This window comes from Rattus rattus, chromosome 3, assembly GCF_011064425.1.
Source record: "Rattus rattus isolate New Zealand chromosome 3, Rrattus_CSIRO_v1, whole genome shotgun sequence".
NCBI classification, from domain to species: domain Eukaryota; kingdom Metazoa; phylum Chordata; class Mammalia; order Rodentia; family Muridae; genus Rattus; species Rattus rattus.
In genome coordinates, this window is record NC_046156.1 from 86,320,672 (window position 1) to 86,341,530 (window position 20,859).

Genomic DNA, 20,859 nt, shown 5'->3' on the forward strand with positions numbered 1-20,859 from the left:
CAATGTCATGTAATAGTCAAGATAATCCCCCATGGACATGCCTCCTGGCCAACTTGATCTAGATAATATCTCAGTTACGATTCTCTTCCCAGGTAGTTAGTTCTGCATGTGGCAAGTTGACATTTAAAACTAACCACTATATTCTTTTAGCAGTAGCATATTTCACCATCTAGTAGCAAATAATTGTCACAGTACCAATCTAGACTGCTGTGCATATGATATCATTCAGAATATTTTACTTTTCCTTCATTTTCTTTCTGGAGATAAAATCTTGATATGAAGTACAGGCTGGCTTGGTATTCATTTTGTAGGTCAGTCTGGTCTCATTAGCAATCCTCCTGCCTTCTTCTCAATGCTGGGGTTACAGGAGAATATCACTATGTTGATTTTTTGACATTCATACTAACCATTACTTTTATTTCTTCTATCAAAGGATGCTTTTAGAATGATCAAGTCCTAGAGTAGGTAAAAGTTATAATAAAAATTTCTAAAATTGAAATTTTTTTCATATAACTTACCTATATCTGCCTTCTCTCTTCTATCCCAGCCTACTCCAGGTAGGACTTACTGTATTAGTCATCTATCACTGCATAATGAGTTACCTCAGCAATTAGAGACTTAAGCCATAAGTATTGAATATGTGCCCATTTCTGTAGGCCTGGGAGCAGCTTTGGTGAGTGGATATTTCTGGCTGTGTGCCATGAGGTTCCTTCAAGTTGTAACACATAGCTACAGTCCTGAGAAGGCTTGATCGTGCTGGCTTACGTGCGTGAACGCTGGCATGAGCCTTGGTTCTTCTCTGGCTTTAGCAGGAGACCTTAATTCCTTGCCACATAGCAACTCCATAGGGTTAATAGAATATTTTTATGTCATGTCACATGGTTTTCCTAGAGTGAAAAATAAAGCAGGTTAGAAACCACAGTATCTTTTCTGATTCACCCTCAGAAGTCATACTTGGCCATTCCCATCCTGCTCACCTTAGAAGCAAGTCACCAAGTACAGACCACACTGAAGAAGAGCAGCTTAAGCCACACCCCTTGAAGAAAGGACTACGTAAATCTGTGCAGATGTCCTTAACGTCTCCCTTAGGCCTTCTCTGGAGGATTTTTATTATTGTTGTTTTTTTAGTGACATGAACTCTGTCTTACTGGTACCTTTAACTTCTTTTCCAATGGCTTCTTTTTCAGCACATAAATGTATTAGATGCAAATCATTTTAAAAATTAGGAAGGAAATATAAATTCTAGGCTGGAATGCATCTCAGTAGCACAGTAAGTATTCACCCATTATGTACAAGGTTCTAGGTTGATCCCTAGCCACAGAAATAGAATATAAGTAAGAAAATAAAAACAAAAATCCTGCTGAGCGTGTGGTGCATGCCTTTTAATCCCAACACTCAGGAGGCAGAGGCAGGTAGATCTCTGTGAGTTTGAGGCCAGCCTGGTCTACATAGAGAGTTAGGGACAGCCAGAGCAACACAGTGAGTCCTTGTCTTGGAAAAACAAAAACCAAGCAAGCAAGCAAGCAAGCAAGCAAGCAAGCAAGCAAGCAAGCAGAAACCCCTTCCTTAAGTGACTGTCTGCAGCTCCAAGCTCTTTCTTCCTTCTGGAGCTAAGATGGGCTCAGGTGGAGTTCATCTCCCCGGTGGCAGCAGCTGCAGTAGATAGTACATGGAGAATACATTCCTTAATGTTTAAGTGGAGAGCATGGTGGCAACGGAAGTAGTGTGTGAGAAACACATTCCTGAGTTTTCCAAGTTTGAAGGAAAAAATGAAAAGTTGACTATGGAAGTTAGCTTACATTGATGAAAGTGTTTTTTCCGTGTAATTTTCATTTAAATTTACAGTTAAAACACACTCTCTTTCACTTGGAATGAAGTGGATCTGAATTTTAAACACGTAGATGCTTATTTATATATGCAAATGTAATCTTAAGACTATTTTCTACAGATAATTTTTTTTTCTGCACAGTTGGAGAAGATGGACAAGTAAAAATCTGGTCAAAGACGGGGATGCTTAGATCAACTTTAGCTCAGCAAGGTATGCTTTACACTTGGTCCTTTATCTCTGCATTTGTACAACATGAGGGCCGCAGCATTCTCTTCTATAAAAAATCTACTACAGTGCTGGAGAGATGGTTCAGAACCTAAGAGCACTTATTTCTCTTGCAGAAGACCTCAGTTCAGTTCCCACAACCCAAAGGCTGTGCACACCAGTCTGAAACTTCACTTCCAAAGCATCTGACCATGTTCTCACCAGGCATGAACATGGTACACATATATACACGCAGGCAAAATGCCTAGATGCATAAAATAAATGAACTAAAAACTTGTTTATAGTAGATTAAATAAACTAAAAACTTATTTATAGTGGATAAGTATATATAATATATATATAATATATATATACGATTTTCTTACTTCTATTTGGACTTTGAACATTTAAAAAAAAAGACGTATTTATTTTATATATGTGAATGTTTTGCTTGCATGATTGTGCAGCATGTGCATGCCTGGTATGTGCAGAGGCCAGAAGAAGGCAAGGTTGTCAGATCCTCTGGAATTAGAGTTACAGGAATTTGTGAGTGCTGAGATTTGAACCTGGGTCCTCTGCAAGAGCAACACATGTCCTAGTGGTTGAGTATTTCTTCAGCCCCTATACGTTGTTGTTATTACATTATATATTCATTTATTTGTGAGTTTGTTTGCCTTCACCCATCAGGGTGTGCATGTGGAGGTTACAGGTCAACTCATGGGAGTTGGGTTTTCATTCTACCGTGTGGATTCCTGATGGAACTTGGGTCATAGGCTGAGTGATAAATATTTTCCTGCTGAGTTATCCCACTGGCCCTGTACATTTCTTACTTTCCACGATGCCTGATTTAATACTTAAATTAAGATATATTTAAAAAGCCAGGTGTGGTGTGGTGGGCACTCTTAATCCCAGTACTCTGGAGGCAAAAGGATTGGATCTCTGTGAGTTCAAGGGCAGCTTGATCTACACAGTCAATTCTAGGATATCCAGAGCTACATTATTAACAGACAGGCTTTTTCTTTTTTCTTTGTGAATCTATATAAAGGCAGTCGTAAGCTAAATATTTTTAAATGATCCTGTGTATTTAGTTAAGACAATCTACCTGGGCAGGGTGCTACATGCCTTTAATCATAGCACTTAAGAGTCAAAGGCAGGAGGATTAGATTTGAGGGCATCTTGGAGTATATAACAAGACCTTGTCTCAAGAATAGCTCCTTACATAGCATGCAGAAGGCCTTGGGTTCAATCCATGGTACTGAAAAGGAAGAAAGGGGGAAGAGGGAAAGAGGGAGAGGGAGGGAGAGAGGGAGAGAGGGAGAGAGGGAGAGAGGGAGAGAGAGAGAGAGAGAGAGAGAGAGAGAGAGAGAGAGAGAGAGAGAGAGAACATGTACTAGTGGGCCATGCTTGTAATCCCAGTACTTGGAGCTTGAGGCATGAAGATGCCTACCAGTTTGAGGCTTGTTCTACATAGACAGTTCCTGTCTAGCTGGGCTATACTGTCATAAAACAACAAAAGTCCTAGTAATTTGATAAGATTAGCACTCCTTATAAATTATGTTGAACTTTGATTTCTGTCCTAATAAAGGGGAATAGACATGGTGACGAGTGAAACTTGGTAACTGGCACTGTTTAAAGGAGCATCTCTGAGTTCTGTATGAGGAATATCTATCTATCTATCTATCTATCTATCTATCTATCTATCTATCTATCTATCTATCTACCTATCTATCTATGCTATATATATGTATACACACACATATATGTATGTATATATGCTACATATCCTCATACAGATACACATCTATATAGGTGGAGGAGTGGCAGTAGATCAATATGGTAGCCATTCCGATTAGGGCTTAAAATACATGTAAATTCTTATAGTAAAGCAGGTTAAATGTCCTAGAACACGAAATCTTTTGTTTACCTAAGCATGTATGCACTGATCTATAGACAGGCTGCCAAAAAACAGTTCCAGATAATTGTTCAGGATTCTATTTAAAAATTGTAACATAAAGCATTTATAACTAATTATATTTTTAAATGGTGTTTACTCTTATATTAATGTTAAAGTTACACATATTTTAGTTATTCATTAAGTAGATGTTAACAGAGGTGACCAGAAATGCTAAGTAGTTTTTGTCTTCTGAGGTAAAGTCTTTTCTATTCTGCTCATCATGTCTAAGTAGAATTTTCATTGATGAATAGAAACCTTTAGATTTTGTAGGAACATAGGTATGTTTCATGCTTTAGAGTTTATTATTACTTTAGTAGTAAAATGATGAACTGTATATTTAGAAAATAAGTCTTTAGTGGACACAATGATTTTCTTTTGGCTTTATAGATTTTCTTTCTTTTAATGCTGGAGTTAGAGATCCAAATCAAGGCCTTGTAACGTCTAGGCTACCACAAATCTACATATAGCTGTTGGCCCCATAGATTTTCTCCTAGCCTGCCTACAGAGGTCAGAAGAGGTGTCAGATCTCTTGGAACTGGAATTACAAATAGTTGTGGGTGCTGGGAGCTGAACCCAGGTCCTCTACATGAGAACCAACTGCTCTTTACCACTGAGCCATTGCAGCCCCTCCGTGGTTGCTTTCTTTGCCACATACTGCCCTTGAATTTCAGATTTTCCAAGCCTGAAGTAGAAACCTGGAGTAAGTTGCTCCATATTAACAGTATTCATCAGAGGGTGGTGATATAGTGCTACATATTAGTTCTGTGCTGTCCTTTATATGTTAAGGATCTGGAAACTGAACTACTGCTTAGTGTACAAACAAATGTTTTAAGTTAGTAATGATATTATTTATCAGCATTTTAAATAGCAATAATTTCTTTGGTGTAAGAGTTACTTAGAGAGCCAGGTGGTAGCAGCACTCTGGAGGCAGAGATCACTGAGTTTGAGGCCAGCCTGCTCTACAGAGCAAGTTTGAGGACAGCTAGAGCTACATAGAAAAATCTTGTTAGGGTTAGTAGGGGGCAACTTTGAAGCTGCTAATTATTTTTACCTTACTTAGTCTTATTCTCATTCAAGGTTTATACTGAGGTTTAATTATGAAATTGATAAATAATATTGTTATATTTTCCTATTTTGGTTACCCTGTTATTATTTCAGTCAAACAATCTGCCTTTAAGGTAATACTACAGAACTGTGCATATAATTCTTGAAGTTTTAATTACTGGTTTTCTTTTCTAACAAGGCAGATTTTTCATGCTTCATCTGTGACAAATTATTAGAGAAATTAACTTGTCATAATGACCTATTTCAGAAGAACAGTTCCTGATGACTTATAAAGTGAGTTGGAGACTGCAGATTTTGAGGGCTGGGCACTAATGGCTCAAATCAGAAAGCCCGGCAACTCAGCTTCCTTTGCAGAGTCTGGGAATTGGATATAAAAATATATCAACTCTAACTTGCTCTAAAACGTGGAATTCTCTGAACAGTGTTGAAAGTATCCTTATTATTTTTCTATACCTTCATGTCAGCTATACTTTTTTAAAAAGTTTATTCTCTGATATATGTATATATCTATATATCTTTTCATTTATTTATTGTATATGCATGTGGGTGGATGCATGCCGTGGCATACCTGAGGAGGTCAGAGTGTAACAGGCCTCCAGATCTTACACAACTGGCGCCATGTTTGAAGCACCATTCAGGCCCGGAAACCCAGTATGTAGGCTGCAACACCTACCAAAACAGGAGCAAAGGCTAAGTCCCCAAGTGGGAAGTCTCCAAATGTCCTACCCTGCCTATTGCCTTCTGCAGTAACATTTCCTGCTGACTGAAATGGAACAGTCAGGATGTGGGTTTTGTGCATAAAAGACAGAGTCATGGGCTAGGGCTGCATGATTTGGTCAAGCTTCCCTGTGCAATAAAGATTTTCTCTTTGGCTTTAAGTGTCCATGTGGCAGTCTCTGGTGTGCTCACCTCACAACCAGAGGACAACTTACAGAAGTAGATTCTTCCCTTTGCGCTTGTGGGGCCTGGGGATCAAACTGAGTTCATCAGGCGTGGCAGGATGTGCCTTCACCTGCTGAGGCAGGGTGATCTGTTCCCCTTCTGTTTATTTGTTAATGAAGAAAAATTAGTTCCTGCATTTAATTTTTTTTTTTTTTGATACAAGGTCTCTCTCTACCCCTGGTTGTCCTTGAATTCACATAGATCCTACTGACTCAGACTCTGCAATATAGGGATTAAAAACTGCATGCCAATAGTCAGTTCTGTATTCATTTTTTGACTATTAGAGCTTTTTACACAGATCATTTATAACTACTAGGTTTCTACATAGGAAGTGACAGTCATAACTCTCTTTAATATTAAAGATGAATCACAGCCGGAGTGGGATGCAGTTTAACTGAGTTTAGGAGTGATTCTTCCTGGTGCCTACGAGTAGTCATTATCCTTATTTGAGAAGGGTATGTAAGTGACGAATAATTACAAGTCAGCTTATCTGTGTTACACTGTATATGGTGATTGTGGATTAAGATTAGATTAAAATATTCAAGTAAATATGCGAGTACATTTCCCATTTTCAGACAGAAGTGGAACAATAAAAGATGGAACTATATATGATGAAATTGGTGAAGAAAATAAACAAATTAGTATGAATAGCTATGATCCAAGCAGAATGCACACTGCTGGATGGTTGGTGAGAAAGTATTTATTGGAAAGGCCTTTAACAAACCGTGTAGCATCTTTTTACTGGCCCCTGGTGGCCTCATATAATGCTTTGGCTATCTCAGTGAGCCCTGGCACCCAAAGTCTATAAAACCCGGCAGATCCCAGAAATTCCTGTTCTTGCCTTTGGGTTGATGGAACTGGGATGGTGCAGATGCTCTGCTTAACAGAAGCTAAGATAGTTTAGTTGGGGCATCTTGGTGTTGGGTCCCTAGAATAGAGTTGGGGAAGTTGATGGGTCTTCCCATCAATCTAAAATGGCTTCAGCAAGACTGTGAGGCGGAGGATTCTCTGCACTGTCTCGCCCTGTAACAACAAACTAACAAACCAGAGAACACCGTGTAGGACAGGAGGAGAAGTGACTATCTCCTCAGAGCTTACTCTAGTTGTTGAGACAGAAAGAGGAATAGGAGGTTGGGATTTGTAGAGGATCACCAGCGAGGCTGTTTCTGAAAGGTCCTTTGTTAATGAGAGTGCGATTTAAGAGAAGCCATTAGGGGAGGGGTGAGGAATGGTCTAGGACTCTGGGGTAGGGGTGGTGGGTAGGGGTGGGGGTGGAGGCTGAAAAGGGTGGATACCCGTTAGAGGGTCAGAGGAATAAGGGATTCTAGCAGAGCAATGATCACTTTGAATATGAGAGTTTGAGTTTTAGTTTGTAGGTGTCTTTGGGGGAAATGGAGATGTGTTGAAGATTAGAAAATAAAGGCTAAACTTTGACTTGGGAGTAGTTACATAGGTAGAAATGAAGAACTGAAGTCATGGGGAAATTGGGAGGTAGCAGAGGGTAGAACCTGAAGAAGCAAATGCTCTTATTTAAGTTTTTCTCCCCCCGACCCAGTGACACACATAAGCAAGCTTCTTTCTCCTTTCTGGAATGAGTCCTACTTGATTATCTGTCTTCTGCAAGTAGAGTGAAAGTGAATCGTGAATTTTTTCTTTAAATTTTATTTTTTTTACTTACTCACTTTACATCCCATTTACTGCCCCCTCCCAATCACTCTTTTGCACAATATTCCCCCTCTCCCCTTCTCCTCTGACCCATGGGATCCCTCTCTTCCCCCAGGTATCCCCCTACCCTGGCACATCCAGTCTCTGTCAGGCTAGGTGCTTCCTTTCCCACTGAGGCCAGACAAGGCAGCCCATCTAGAAGAACATATTCCACATGTAGGCGACAGCTTTTGGGATAGGCCCTGTTCTAATTGTTTAGGACCCACATAAAGACCAAGCTGCATATCCAGTTGTGTGGAAATATGACTATCTTTGACAGGGTCTTGCACAGTAACCCCAGCTTGTCAGAAGGCACTGTGGACCAGTCCTGCTTCAGCCTCTCCGGTGCTGGGATTGCAGGTGTAGGCCTCTGGGGCTTAGCTGACCATTAGTTCTTGAGTACTTTCTATGTGAACAACAAAGGCTCGACTGCTGCCGATCGCTTTACAAAGTCATTGCTAGTGTACTGGTTAGCAGGTACAGTTTAGTTAGTGCGAGGCTCCATTCCAAGATCCAGCCACTCTAGATCCATATTAAAATCTAGGCAAAGACAGCCACTGTACCACATTAGTGAGTATTTGTTTCTAATACATCCTTTAGTAACAGAAAAACAACACTTTTAGGGGATACGGTTATGGTATGAATGTGAAAAACATGGTACATTTGACCAGGCACTTCCTTAAAACAATCGAAATACACTTTTCTCCACTCCTCTGTGGTTTAAAATGCTTTCAAGGGTTGAAAGAATTTAGATAATTTGTTTTACAGAGAGATAAGGGTCTGACATTTAACACAACCCCAGGTGCATGTGGTTTCTTAAAAAATGTCAAAAAGATCACATGACTTTAGTGTGCCAAGTCAGAAAAACAAGGTCTTCTTGAGTATTTTAACTGAAATGAAGCGTAAACAAAAATTTCTTATACAAAAAGCCAGAAATTATTATAAAGTGATTATGTATTTCTATTTTTGTTAATGATAGAATTAATAACATCTTGTTACATGCTTTACTAAATTCTTATTTAAAATAATTCCATCTGGAACCTTAAGGTACTATTTTTCTACTTTGCAAGCTGAAGTACGGTTAGTGCTTTACTTGTTTGTCTCCATCTTGATGGAGAGCCCTGGCTGGCCTTGAACTTGGAGCAGTCCCCTTGCCACACTCTCTTAGGTGCTTGGATCACACACAGGCACTACCATGCCTGGCTAACTCATGCTTTAACATGTGCCTTTAACAGTGGTTCAGTATTATGGATTTATCTCAAATGCTAGTAAGAGGAACTCATCATAAATCATTTTCTCTGTTCATCTGCCTAAATAAATGCTGTTTATCCAGAGCGCCTGCCTCAAAAATCCCTTCCTACCTGATTGAAGGAATTCGGTGTAGTCGCTTGTTTTAGTAAAGAAACTCCGTGTTTCACTTTCTAAGCTTACTAATCATGTTTCTGAAACACTATTATTATTTAAAAAACTATACAGGCAGGAAATAAAGTGACCGCTAGTCCTCACATGGTGGGTAAGTATTCTGAAGGAGGTTTGTAAACAGGGGAATGGGGACACAGCCACCTTTTGAGGGCCTCAGCTCAAATGTCAAGGTGAGGAGGAGGAACACATCCCTGGTTCCTCATCCTACACCACAACAAGGCTGAAAGTCACATCCTGTGCAACTAAATGGCAGCTGTAGCTACAGAATTATTTCCTTGGCATAAATATTTATTATCGGTTAGTATATAACTCAGCAAAGTGTACTTTTACTGAGTGTTGTGAGTATATGGTAATTTATAAATTAAAATATATTGATTTCCCCTTTGTACAAAAATAGAAGTATAATAGTGGAAATTAGAAAGCACATACTAGTTTACTATAATCCTAATTACAGTCTGTTTTAATGTAAACATTTTGAGAATGTTATACGTGAGAATAGTGTCTTTGCATCATTTCTTCCCTGATCCTCTTCCCTCTCCTGCTCCTCCCATCCCCCTCCCTTGAAGTCATGATTGGTTCTGTAAGTATTCTTAGTTTTAATTCTTACTTTTGTTTCTAATGATGTTTGACTATATATACATCATTAGCTGGTACTGAACTCGATATGTAGATCCAGCTGGCCTTGAACTCAGAGATCTGCCTGCCTCTAACTCCAGAGTAGTGGAAAATAACGGCATGGATTGCCACCATGCCTGATGTTGTCGTTGTTGTGTGTATACAAAACATACTGTTGTGTTTGTACACAGCCTTCTGAGTTCATTTAGGATTGCCTATATGCTGATCACTTGAGATGCATAACTATCAGGGGTCTCCTCCCTGCAGAAAATGTAATTTTCCTCTTAGCAGCCATTGTCCGTCTTGTAACAATTCAGTTAGGGGTGGGATTTGATGGTGCCCATCATCCACATGGGCATGTGGAGTGGTTTGTTTATTATACAGGCTTAGACCACCATATTGTTTAGACTTCATGGGTGCAGTCTTGTCTAGAAGACAGTATCTTCCGTCAGGTGTCCTGATCTTCTGACTCTTACAGTCAGTCTTTCTACCTCCTCTTCTCTAATGTCTCCTTAGCCACAGTCTTAGTTGGGGTTACTGTTGCTGTGATGAAACACCACAACCAAACAAGCACTCGGGGAGGAAAGGTTTATTTGGTTTACACTTCCACACGTCATCATCCAAAGAAGTCAGGACAGGGACTTCAACAGGGTAGGGATGTAGAGGCAGGAGCGGATGCAGAGGCCATGGGGAGATGCTGCTTACTGGTTTGCTGCCTTTGGCTTTCTTAGCCTGCTTTCTTATAGAATCCTGTACCACCAGCCCAGGGATGGCACCGCCCAAAATGGGCTGGGACCTTCCGCTTAAGTTACTAATTAAGAAAATATCTTACAGGCTTACCCACACGCCCATCTTATGGAGGCATTTTCTCCACTGAGGCTCCGTTCTTTCTGAGGACTCTAGCTTGTGTCAGGTTGGCATAAAACTGTCCAGGATAGGCATAGTATAGAGCTTGTGCTGTGGATGTACCAACTGGGGCCTGGCACCCATGGCTCTTTAGTCTCTGCATTTGACCATCTGTGGATCTCTGAAGTAGCTTTCATCTGCTGCAAAAAGAGGCTTCTTTGATGAGGGTGAGAGCTTGTCTGGCTGGCACTGCTAACTAACCGCCTTCTAACTACTAAATCCCTGGCTGTTCTTTCCCTTCCAGTCTTACCAAGAACGACTTTTGGAGTTTCTGAAGTTTGGGTTTATGTCCTATAGGGAGTCCCTTGAGAGTTGAGAGTTGCATTTGAAGTTGCATTTGTTTTGTTTTGTTTTTTGAGGTGGGGGGTCTCACGCATCGTCTAGCCTGGCTAGGACAGTCCTGGTGTGATTCGCTTGCCTCAACTTCCTGAATGCTAGCTTATAGGCATGAGCCTGCCTGGCTAGGGATTTGCTGTTGAGTCCCAGGCCTGCTCCAGTCTACTCTAGAGAATATTGTTATTAAGTACAGAAAGGGGAGGTGCAGTGTTTGATTGAGTTCGATCACCTCATTAGGCCTAGGTTCATGGGTTGTTGTAGGCAGCCCGGGTGCTATTGATTAGATACTTTTTAACATTCAATGTAAAGTGTGCAGCCATCCTGAAGAGTTTGTATGGTCGAGGTGTAAACTAGACCATCCAACCTCCATAAGCCACCACCCTTGCTCATGCATGCTTTTATTTGGGGAAAATGGACAAAATAAACAGTAATTTGTTTTAGTGATACTCACTCCCTATTGATTGTAGCATGTTGAATTTTCTCCAAATAAATAATTAAATCTTACTGATTGTCCATTGTTAGGCTGAAACCTCTGTTCATCTCACGAATAAGCTGGCAAACTTCATCTGCCTTTCTTCCCCCAAACCCACCTGCACAGAACAATACATATCCCCACCCCATCTGCTGAGAAAACTCTAGGTTAGCATGTCATCCCTCATCGTCTCTGAGTTTCAGGCACCCTAGAGGGCCTGCCCAGGGCTCAGGTTTTGACCATGTATGGACATAATCCCAGCTCCTGGTTGACATGTCATCACTCCTTGCCTAAGGTCTATAAAACTCCCTTGCTTCAGTCTGGATGTGTGATTCGCCTGACCGCGAATGCACCCCAGAACTGCCTCCTAATAAATTGCTTTTATCTACTTCTAATCTGGTCCAATATGGTCCATATATCCGCATCACAGTTGGAGATAAAATTACCTATCACCTATGAATCAGCAAATTCAGATTTTATTTTCCTGGGAATTTAAATTTCTTAAACATTCATTTTTTTCATAGAAGCCAATTGCTTGAAATGGTCTGATTCTAGACAGTTTTCAAAGACTTGGTTTTATAATTAAAAATGGGTTAATGTTTTATACATTCATAACCTTGATTATTTTTCTAATGAATAGGTAGCTAGGCTAAGGTAAGGGGATTACAGATTATTTATTAGTAGATAACCAATGCGCTCTCTCTCTCTCTCTCTCTCTCTCTCTCTCTCTCTCTCTCTCTCTCTCTCTCTCTCTATTCTTCTATCTTATAAAGCCTTGGTTTGTAACCTAGACTAGCTTATCACTCACTATGTGGTCCAGCATAGCCTCTAATCTGTAATCTTTCTGTCTCAGCCTATGAGTGCTAAGATTATAGGCATGTACCACTTACTTGGTTATTATACTTATTTCTTAAAATAAAGCCCACATAAATCATAGTTTTTAGAAGATAGTAGGTAGCCCAGAGAGTTATCGAGTTAAGAAATTCTGTCCTTGCCAAGCATTGTGATACATGCACACCTCTAATCTTAGCGCTTGGGGTACAAATGTAGGAGGGTCAGGAGTTTGAGGCCAGCCTGACTATATTGCAAGATCCTGTGTCAGAAAAAGTGGGGTAGGATGGAAAGATAACTCTTTCTGAGCATCCAGTTTCTATTCCCAGCACCCACATGGTGGCTCACAACTCTCTTACCTCCAGGCCCAGGGAACCTGACACCTCATCTGGCCTTTATGGGTACCAGGCATGCGTGTGGTACACAGACATAGTACATATAGGCAAAAGACTTATACACATAAAATGAAAATAAATAATTTTTTTAAAAGGAAGGATGGAAGGAAACAAAGCACTGTCCCTAAATGTGACTGAGTTTAAAGAGTACTGTGTAAACTCTTGTTAGAGGCTAGCATCCTTACGTCTGACTGTTGCTGTGCTAGAACACTCGTCATGACCGAGGGAGGAAGGCTTTCTTTGTACTCAGAGTTTCAGAGGACTTAGTCCATCATGACATCAATGACATGGAGAAGCAGAACAATTCATGTCATGGCAAGCGAAGGACTAGAGAGAGATGGGGCTGGGGGGCTCAGGGTCCTTCCTGGGGCTAGGCCTACCTCCTCCAGTGTTCAGAATCTCCTGTAATAGAGCAGCGAGCTGAGACCAGCCTTCCACAGTGAGCATTTCACATTCAAACTGTACACATACGTGTATTCTCCCCTTTGCAGTGTCACTGCCAACTGGCTCTAGGCACCACATCTGACCAACAGCAGATCCCGTCCTCCTCTGATAGTATTTCATGTAAGAAATCATCAGATTGAGGATGGGGAGATGGCTCCTTTGGGAAAGTTCTTGTTACACAAGGGAAAGACCTAGATTCTTATCCCTAGCACCCACACAGAAAAGCTGAGGTAGAGGAGCACGCCTGTAATCCCGTCACAGAGGGGCAGAGACAGGAGGATCCATGGGACTTCCTGGCCAGCCACTCTAGCTAAATGGTTGAGCTCCATGATCAGTGAAAGACTGTGTCTTAGTCTTGGAAAATGCAGTAGAGAGTGATAGCAATAGACTCAGTCTTTTATGTAAGACTATACCAGCCTGGTGTGGGTGCAGGCCTTTAATCCCAGCACTATGGAGGTAGAGGCAAGTGGATCTTGTGAGTTGAAAGCCAGCCTGGTGTACATAGTGACCTCTAGGACAGCCAGAGCAACATAGAAACCCTAAAAGTGCCGTCCCCCATGATATGTGTGTGTGTGTGTGTGTGTGTGTGTGTGTGTGTGTGTGTGTGTGTGTGTGTGTGTGTGTGTCTTGCGCCTCTCTCTCTCTCTCTCTCTCTCTCTCTCTCTCTCTCTCTCTCTCTCTGTCTCTCTCTGTGTGTTTAAATTTACACATTGAGGTAGTTTAGATCAACAGAATAGCTCTGTTGGCTGTTCATGGAAAGCGAAGAACCCTGAATTTTTTTTTAAAACCTTTTATTTTATGGATCTTAATAGTATAGTATCTGGACTATCTGAAAACTGTTGTATTTTCTTAGCTGATCCAAATCAGTTGAGAAGATATCATGTTTCTGGTAAGTTGGGGCACACTTGTAATCCCAGTGGGAAAGTCAGGCAGGAAGTTTGCAAGGCCAGCCTGGGCTACATAGTAGATCCTTTCTCAAGCAAACAAAACGAAAACAACAAAGTAAAACATAGAAACACAAAATACAGTAGATCTTTTATGTTTTTATTTTGAAATTATTAGTTTGTGTTTCTGTCTCCTATTATTCTATGATATGAAAGGACCACTGATAAAGGAGAGAGTGAAAATAACACAGAGATTATTCATCTGTGGGGCATCTCTGTGTATGTAGCTCAGACTAGCCTAGAATTTAGGATTATCCTGCCTCAGCCTCCCTAGTATTTGGATTGCAGGCCTGTGCCACCTTACCAAGAATTTTATCCTCTTAACGTCATTCTTCTTCAAGGACATGAAAATGTAGGTTTATCATTTTCCCTTTCTTTTTTACAGGAATACCAGTGTATTCAGTAGCCTGGGGCCCTGATTCAGAAAAGGTTCTTTATACAGCAGGCAAACAGCTCATCATTAAGCCTCTTCAACCAAATGCTAAAATTTTACAGGTACATCTCGGGCCTCTGTAAGTAGTTCCCTGGCTTGTTGTCACTGCTCGGCTGGGTGGTGCTTGCAGTCCCTGCCTTCTGCTTCGTCTCCTTATGGTTGCAGAGCTCGGAGTTTGGCGGCTTAGCAGACTTTATTATAGATAAGGGAATTTCCTTTCTGTTTATGTTCTCCAGAAGGCTCGCTTTCCCAGTGTTTCAGCTAGAATGTTCTAGTTACTCAAGCAGGTGTTTCGAGTGCTTGGGTGTCATGTGATTCAGCACAGCTGAGCAGCCTCCACTTTACAGAGTCATCTCGTAAGTGGGTTTGAGATGAAACACAGCTAAATGAAACTCTAAGAGTGCTGATTTGTTCATGATCCTTATCATCTGTTCACACACTTGAGAAATCAAAGGGCTAGCTAGCATTGGCTTATTTCTTTCAGAGTGATGGAAGAGTCACTATTAGACTTAGAAGCAATTATGCGCATATAACTATGAATAATAGACGTAGAGAGCATTGGGCCTAAGGGCAGATGTTGAGCTGACATTGGCTTGTGTGCTCTTCAGAAAAGAGGAATAATTATTAGGAGCTAGATCTCAAAGAATAGATGGGGAAGTGATCCTAAACCCAGGGAGTAGAAAAAAATTGGTTATTCAAAACTGTGTGACAGAGGGGTAAACAGAACCACACAAAAGCAAAGAAACAGTAATGGCTATTAAGGAAGGTCAGGCCACATAAAGGGCAGACTTTAAGCCAGTATGTAAGATTTGGTTATTGGATTCTAGCAGAGTGTAGCCTGGCTTTTGTTTTGTCTTAGTTACTTTTCTATGGCTGTGATAATACACTATGACCAGGACAGCCTATAGTGTTTACTTCTCCAGTTGCCAGTGTGAACCGAGGTCTCCCAGGGCCTAAAAATGAGGTAGACTAAAGTCTCATGCAACAGCCAACTTTATTCAGAGTGTCAGAGTCTCAGAGTGTCAGAGTGTCTGAGGGCTAAGAAGAGTCACATGAGTAAAGTGTACAATCACAAGAATAAGCCACATGTGGCAAGAACATGTTTTTCACAGAGGCACATGAATAACAGCTGAAGTAAGCTCTCTCCTATCTGATACACCTGGCAGATCATGAACACACATTCCAAGACCAATTCTGTATCTTGAAAAAACCGAGGTCACAAGACTCTTGTTTTCTTGGAGTTTTCTCACAAGCACTTAGAATTTCACATGACTGCACTCCTGGACTGTGTTCTGACATTATAGGAAAGGGTTTATTTGCGGCCTGCAGTTTCAGAGGGTTAGAGTCCATGTCTATCATGGTGGGGAGCATGGCAACAGGCAGGCGGGCATGGCTCTGAAATAGTAGCTGGGAGCTCATGTCTTTATCTGCAAGTAGGAGGCAGAGAAAAAGAATGCTGCAAGTCTTTTGAAGCCTTAAAGCCTTCATTGACACCTCCTAATCCTTCCCAGACAGTTCTATCAATTAGAGCCCAAGTATTCAAACTTATGAGCCTATGGGGGCCATTCTCATTCCAACTGCCACATTCCACTCACTGGCCCCATAGGCCCATGGTCAAATCATAATGTATAATACATTTAGTCCAACTTTAAAAGTCACAGTATTTCACAGTCTCAACACAGTTTAAAAGTTCAAAGTACAAAGTCTCTTCTGAGACTCAAGGCAATCTTTTAAGTATAGCGCCTTATAAAATTAAAAAGCAAATTATACACTTCCAACATACAGTGACACAAAATAACATTACATTCCAAAAGTTGTCAGAGGACTCAGTCCTTTCGGCTTCACTTGCTGCAACACAATTGTCTCTCTCGGGCTGGCTCCAGCCCTTGTATGCAGCTGTCCTTGGCCCTGGCATCTTGAAAGTCTTGGAGTATCCAAGCAAACCAGGCTTCACTTTCACAGCTTCATGCAACAGCCTCTCAGGCCTCCATACAGTCCCTGACACATACCTGGCCTGAGCACCTCCCTTTAGCCGTAGGAGAAGATTCTACAACCCCTTTACCCACGTATCTTTCATAACTCTAAAGCCAGAACTGTGTGGACAATACTGCCAAGTTTGACTGCTCTCAGGTGCTGGGTCACCTCTGTGCTTACCTCTATGCGATGACAAAGTGTTTGACTCTCTTTGCCTTCTTGTCTCCTACACAATACCTACTCACTAAGATTGTTGTGAGGATGACTGGCTGGTGTGTAGTCAGCACGTGCTACAGAGTAGCTGTTACTGATGTTGTGTTATTATGAAGCTTCTTTCTTAGTCCTTTAATAAGCTAGAGATGTCAGAAAAGAAAAGATGTACAGGGAGAGGACTGGCTTGGAGCAATGGCTCAGCCATTAAGAGCACTGACTGCCCTTCCAGAGGACCCAGATTCAATTTCTACCACCCACATGGCTCACAACAGTTTCTAACTCCAGTTCCAGGATATTTAGAGCCCTCGTGTGGCCTCCACATTTACCAGGCATACATGTGGTGCCTAGACATACATGCAGGAAAACATTTATACACATAAAATACGAAAATGAAATAAAAGTTACATTTTAAAAAGATGTAAGGAATTTGGTGGTAAAGATTGACAGACTGCATCAGATATAAGACTGCTTTAAGAAGCATTAGTTTGGGGGCTGGAAATATGGCCCATCTGTTAAGCAAACTTACCGACTTTGCAGAGGACCCTGGTTCTGTTCCCAGCACCTACACTGCAGCTAGCAAATAACTGTAACCCTGGTTTCTGTGGATTTAATGCCCTTCTTTGGCCTCTGTTGGTACTACACACATGTAATCCACATACATACATGCAGGTACTTGAACACATAAATTAAAAAAAAAAAAACCCATCAGTTTCAGAAGTTGGATAGATGGAGATTTCAAGCAATAAAGAGATTAAGGAAACTTTGATGTTCTATATTCTGAATAGACTGTGCATGCTGTCTCTGTCTATCTGTCTATCATCTATCTGTCCATGCCTCTATAATCTTTATGTCTGTCTACTAATTATTTATATCAATTATTAAGAAATTAATAATTTAATTTTATAAGGGGTAGGTTTGCCCTATAAAGGCTACTTCTATAAAGGAATTTTCTCAACTGAGGTTGCCTCTTCTCAGGTGACACTAGCTTGTGTTAAGCTGACAAAACTAACCAATAAGTCTGCAATGAAATTAAAGAGCAAACACAGGAATGTGGAATCTTTTCACTTACACATTTGGTTTATATTCCTGTGAGTTAAGACATCAAAGTTTTGTGCATCACCATAAAATATACTTTAGGACTTCTCTGTAAGCCAGAATAGAAGAGAAAAGAAAAAAAAATGCCTATTATCAGATTTGCTGACATGAAACAAGGGCTAGAGTATAATTAGAAATTTAATGCAAATTAGCCATTCCTTTTGGGACTCTGAACTTGTAGCAATTTGCCCTCCGTGAGCAAAAGCACATGCGAATATGGACTGTCCTCAAAGAGGACGGCTTTACCCATGAGGGCAGTATGCAGTTTAGACCGTCAGTCTTGTTTCCTTTAAGATATTCTACACATGCAGAACCTGGCGTTTCATGAGGAAGTATGTTTATTCACATTAACTATACTGCATGCCTGCTGTATGCCAGCATGCTAGTATCAGATGTTAAATAGATTAGAGTGGGGCTTGGTGATGCATTCTAGTAGATCAGCATGTGAGGCCCTGGGTTCGATCACAGTATCACACTCAAAGAACAAGCAAGCCGTCAGGAATTGCCCTCAGTTTATTTTATAAGAAAGAGGAAAAAAATAGTCAATATTTCCTGCCATAAGGAACTTACTAAAAAAAATCCTGCCAAGAGTAGGGATGCATGCTTTTAACCCCAGCACTTAGGAGGCAGAGGCAAGTGGATCTCTGAGTTCATGGCCAGGCTGGTCTATAGAGTGAGTTCCAAGACAGCCAGAGCTACAGAGAGAAATCTGTTTCAAGCAAGCAAGCGAGCGAGCAAGCAAGCAGGCAAGCAAGCCAGCCAGCCAGCCAGCCAGCAAGCCAGCCAGCAAGCCAGCAAGCCAGCAAGCCAGCAAGCCAGCAAGCAAGCACCCCTGTAAAGAAATGCCTAGCTCCAATGCCTAGCAATTGGAAACACGAGTTGCATTGAATAGCAGTCTGCCCGTGCTTATGCTGTAGATTTTCAGTTTCTGTGTGGTATTTATATCCACATATGGATCTGTTTCCTATATGTCTCTGGATTATTTATGTTTAATAGTAAGGAAAGCATGCTTGCCTTATAGTTTTCAAGTTTGTAGGTAGCTTGTATATGTCTAATAATCCAGTTTGTGACCCAGACCCATGAAGGTAAAGATAATAAAGCTTGGGAGGTGTGTGTGTGTGTGTGTGTGTGTGTGTGTGTGTGTGTGTGTGTGTGAGTGAGAGAGAGAGAGAGAGAGAGAGAGAGAGAAGAGAGAGAGAGAAAGAGAGAGAAAGAGAGAGAAAGAGAGAGAAAGAGAGAGAGAATATATAGATGTTTATGCAGTAGAGGTTGAAACATAAGAAAATAGCTTTGCATGTAGCTAATTTTCTGTGTGAGACCCTAGGATCAGTTTGTAGCCCTCTCTCTTGCTCCTCTTGCCGCAATGAAGAAAAAAGAGGAAAGAGAATCTTCTAAGTAAGTATGAAGACTGTACCACTGAGAGGATCCGCAGAACAAAGGAGATTCAAAGTCAGCTGAAATTATATAACATTTATTCCAGTTAATTATATTAACACTAATCTTGAAACAATTTAGCAGCAAGCAGTTCCCAACTGTAGTTGAGGCAACGGAGAAAATTCATAGCATATGAACTGTAAAGTGGACACCGGGTTGCTTCCCATGATGTGAATGGGAAGGAACGACGCACTTGAGGAGTTGCCAGTGGCTGTGGAGGGAAGACAAGAATCCAAGAAGGAGTGATGGGGAAAGAAGGAGAAAGAAGGGTACCAGAAGGAGGTGACAGGCTGAGCATGACAGTGTCTGCAGGTGCCCTAGCTCCTTAGCAGGCTTGGCAGGGGTATCACTTGAGTTCAGTAGTTGAGCAACACAGTAAGACCCTCAACTCAAAAAAAAAAAAAAAAAAAAAAAGCCAAAAGGAAAAGAACCCAGAAAAAAATTTTTATAGAAAAAAAATTCCCTTCTAAAGTTTTAAGTAATGTTATTTTTCCTCCTTCATAGTGGAAAGCCCATGATGGCATCATTTTAAAAGTCGACTGGAACTCAGTTAATGATCTTATTTTATCCGCTGGTGAAGACTGTAAGTATAAGGTATGTGTCTTAGCTTCATTCCCTGCTGTGTGACAAAGTGCCCTGACAGAGCAGCTTTAAGAGAGAAGGCACCTGTTGTCGTATAGGTGCAGGCTGCAGTCCATCACTGCAGGGCCATCAGGGCAGGGGCTGGAAGCAGCTAGTCACAGCAGCAGGCAAGAGCAGAGGGCTGAGTGCGCCCGCCCAGGCCTTTATTCAGTGCCTTTTTCATTGCTTGGAGTTTAGGGCATCATGCTGCCACTAGGATGGGTCTTCCTGCTTCCTCTGCTGTAATCAAACAGAGCCTCACAGACGTCCCTGTGCCAACTTGATAGACCATCCCTCACTGAGACTCTCTTCTCGTATACTGTGTCAAGTTGGCAAACAAGACTGACCGTCATAGCATGTGGTGTTTGGATTTACTATCTATCGGCTTAAAAGAATGAAATTTAGGGGAATTGTTTGGCTTACAATAGTGTATAAAATTATCTTTTAGTCTTTTACCTGTAATAATTGAACAAATTGCTTTCCAACTTTAAGTGCTATTTTAAGTTCTCATAATAAAATTTTGATTTAATAAGCAGCAACATCTCAATTTAGCTCATGTTTGTGTGTGTTTCAATTTAAATCAGTTCATTTCTTTATTCACGCTTTTTTTTTTAAAAAATCAACCTCCGCACTTCCTAAACATTGTACTATTTCAGAATAAAATAATTTGTGGATGCTAAGACACTTCTCCCTTTCTGCAGGACTGGGTCCGTGGATATGCTAGGCAAAGGCTCTCCTTTTGAGGTCTGTCCTTAGGTCTGACAATGACATTTACTCTCACTGTAGTTGCAGGGACTTTAGTTGAAATCAATTATTAGAGAGAGTCAGTAGAAATCTCACTTGGCAGAAAGAAATGATAGAAAATACTAACCCTCTTCACATTTACTACTAATTTCAAAGTTCTTAAAATGGGCAGATTTAATGTTCTGAAATTCTTTCTTTCTAAGGCGTGAGCATTTCTAGGAATGTTGCTTTGTCCTCTTGTGTGAGGGTAAAGTCTGACTGCTAATTCTGTACAGCGATGATT

At 40.9% G+C, this 20,859-nt stretch overlaps 1 protein-coding gene across 1 annotated transcript in view; it reads left to right on the forward strand.

The window, feature by feature from the left end:
• The window catches only part of Ift80 (intraflagellar transport 80), a 103,046-nt gene that overhangs the window by 16,375 nt on the left and 65,812 nt on the right, over positions 1-20,859 (forward strand). The window contains exons 5-7 of the mRNA XM_032898268.1: positions 1,970-2,038; positions 14,448-14,557; positions 19,716-19,805. Coding sequence (XP_032754159.1) covers positions 1,970-2,038; positions 14,448-14,557; positions 19,716-19,805 — 269 coding nt within the window. The remainder of the gene's footprint in view (positions 1-1,969; positions 2,039-14,447; positions 14,558-19,715; positions 19,806-20,859) is intronic.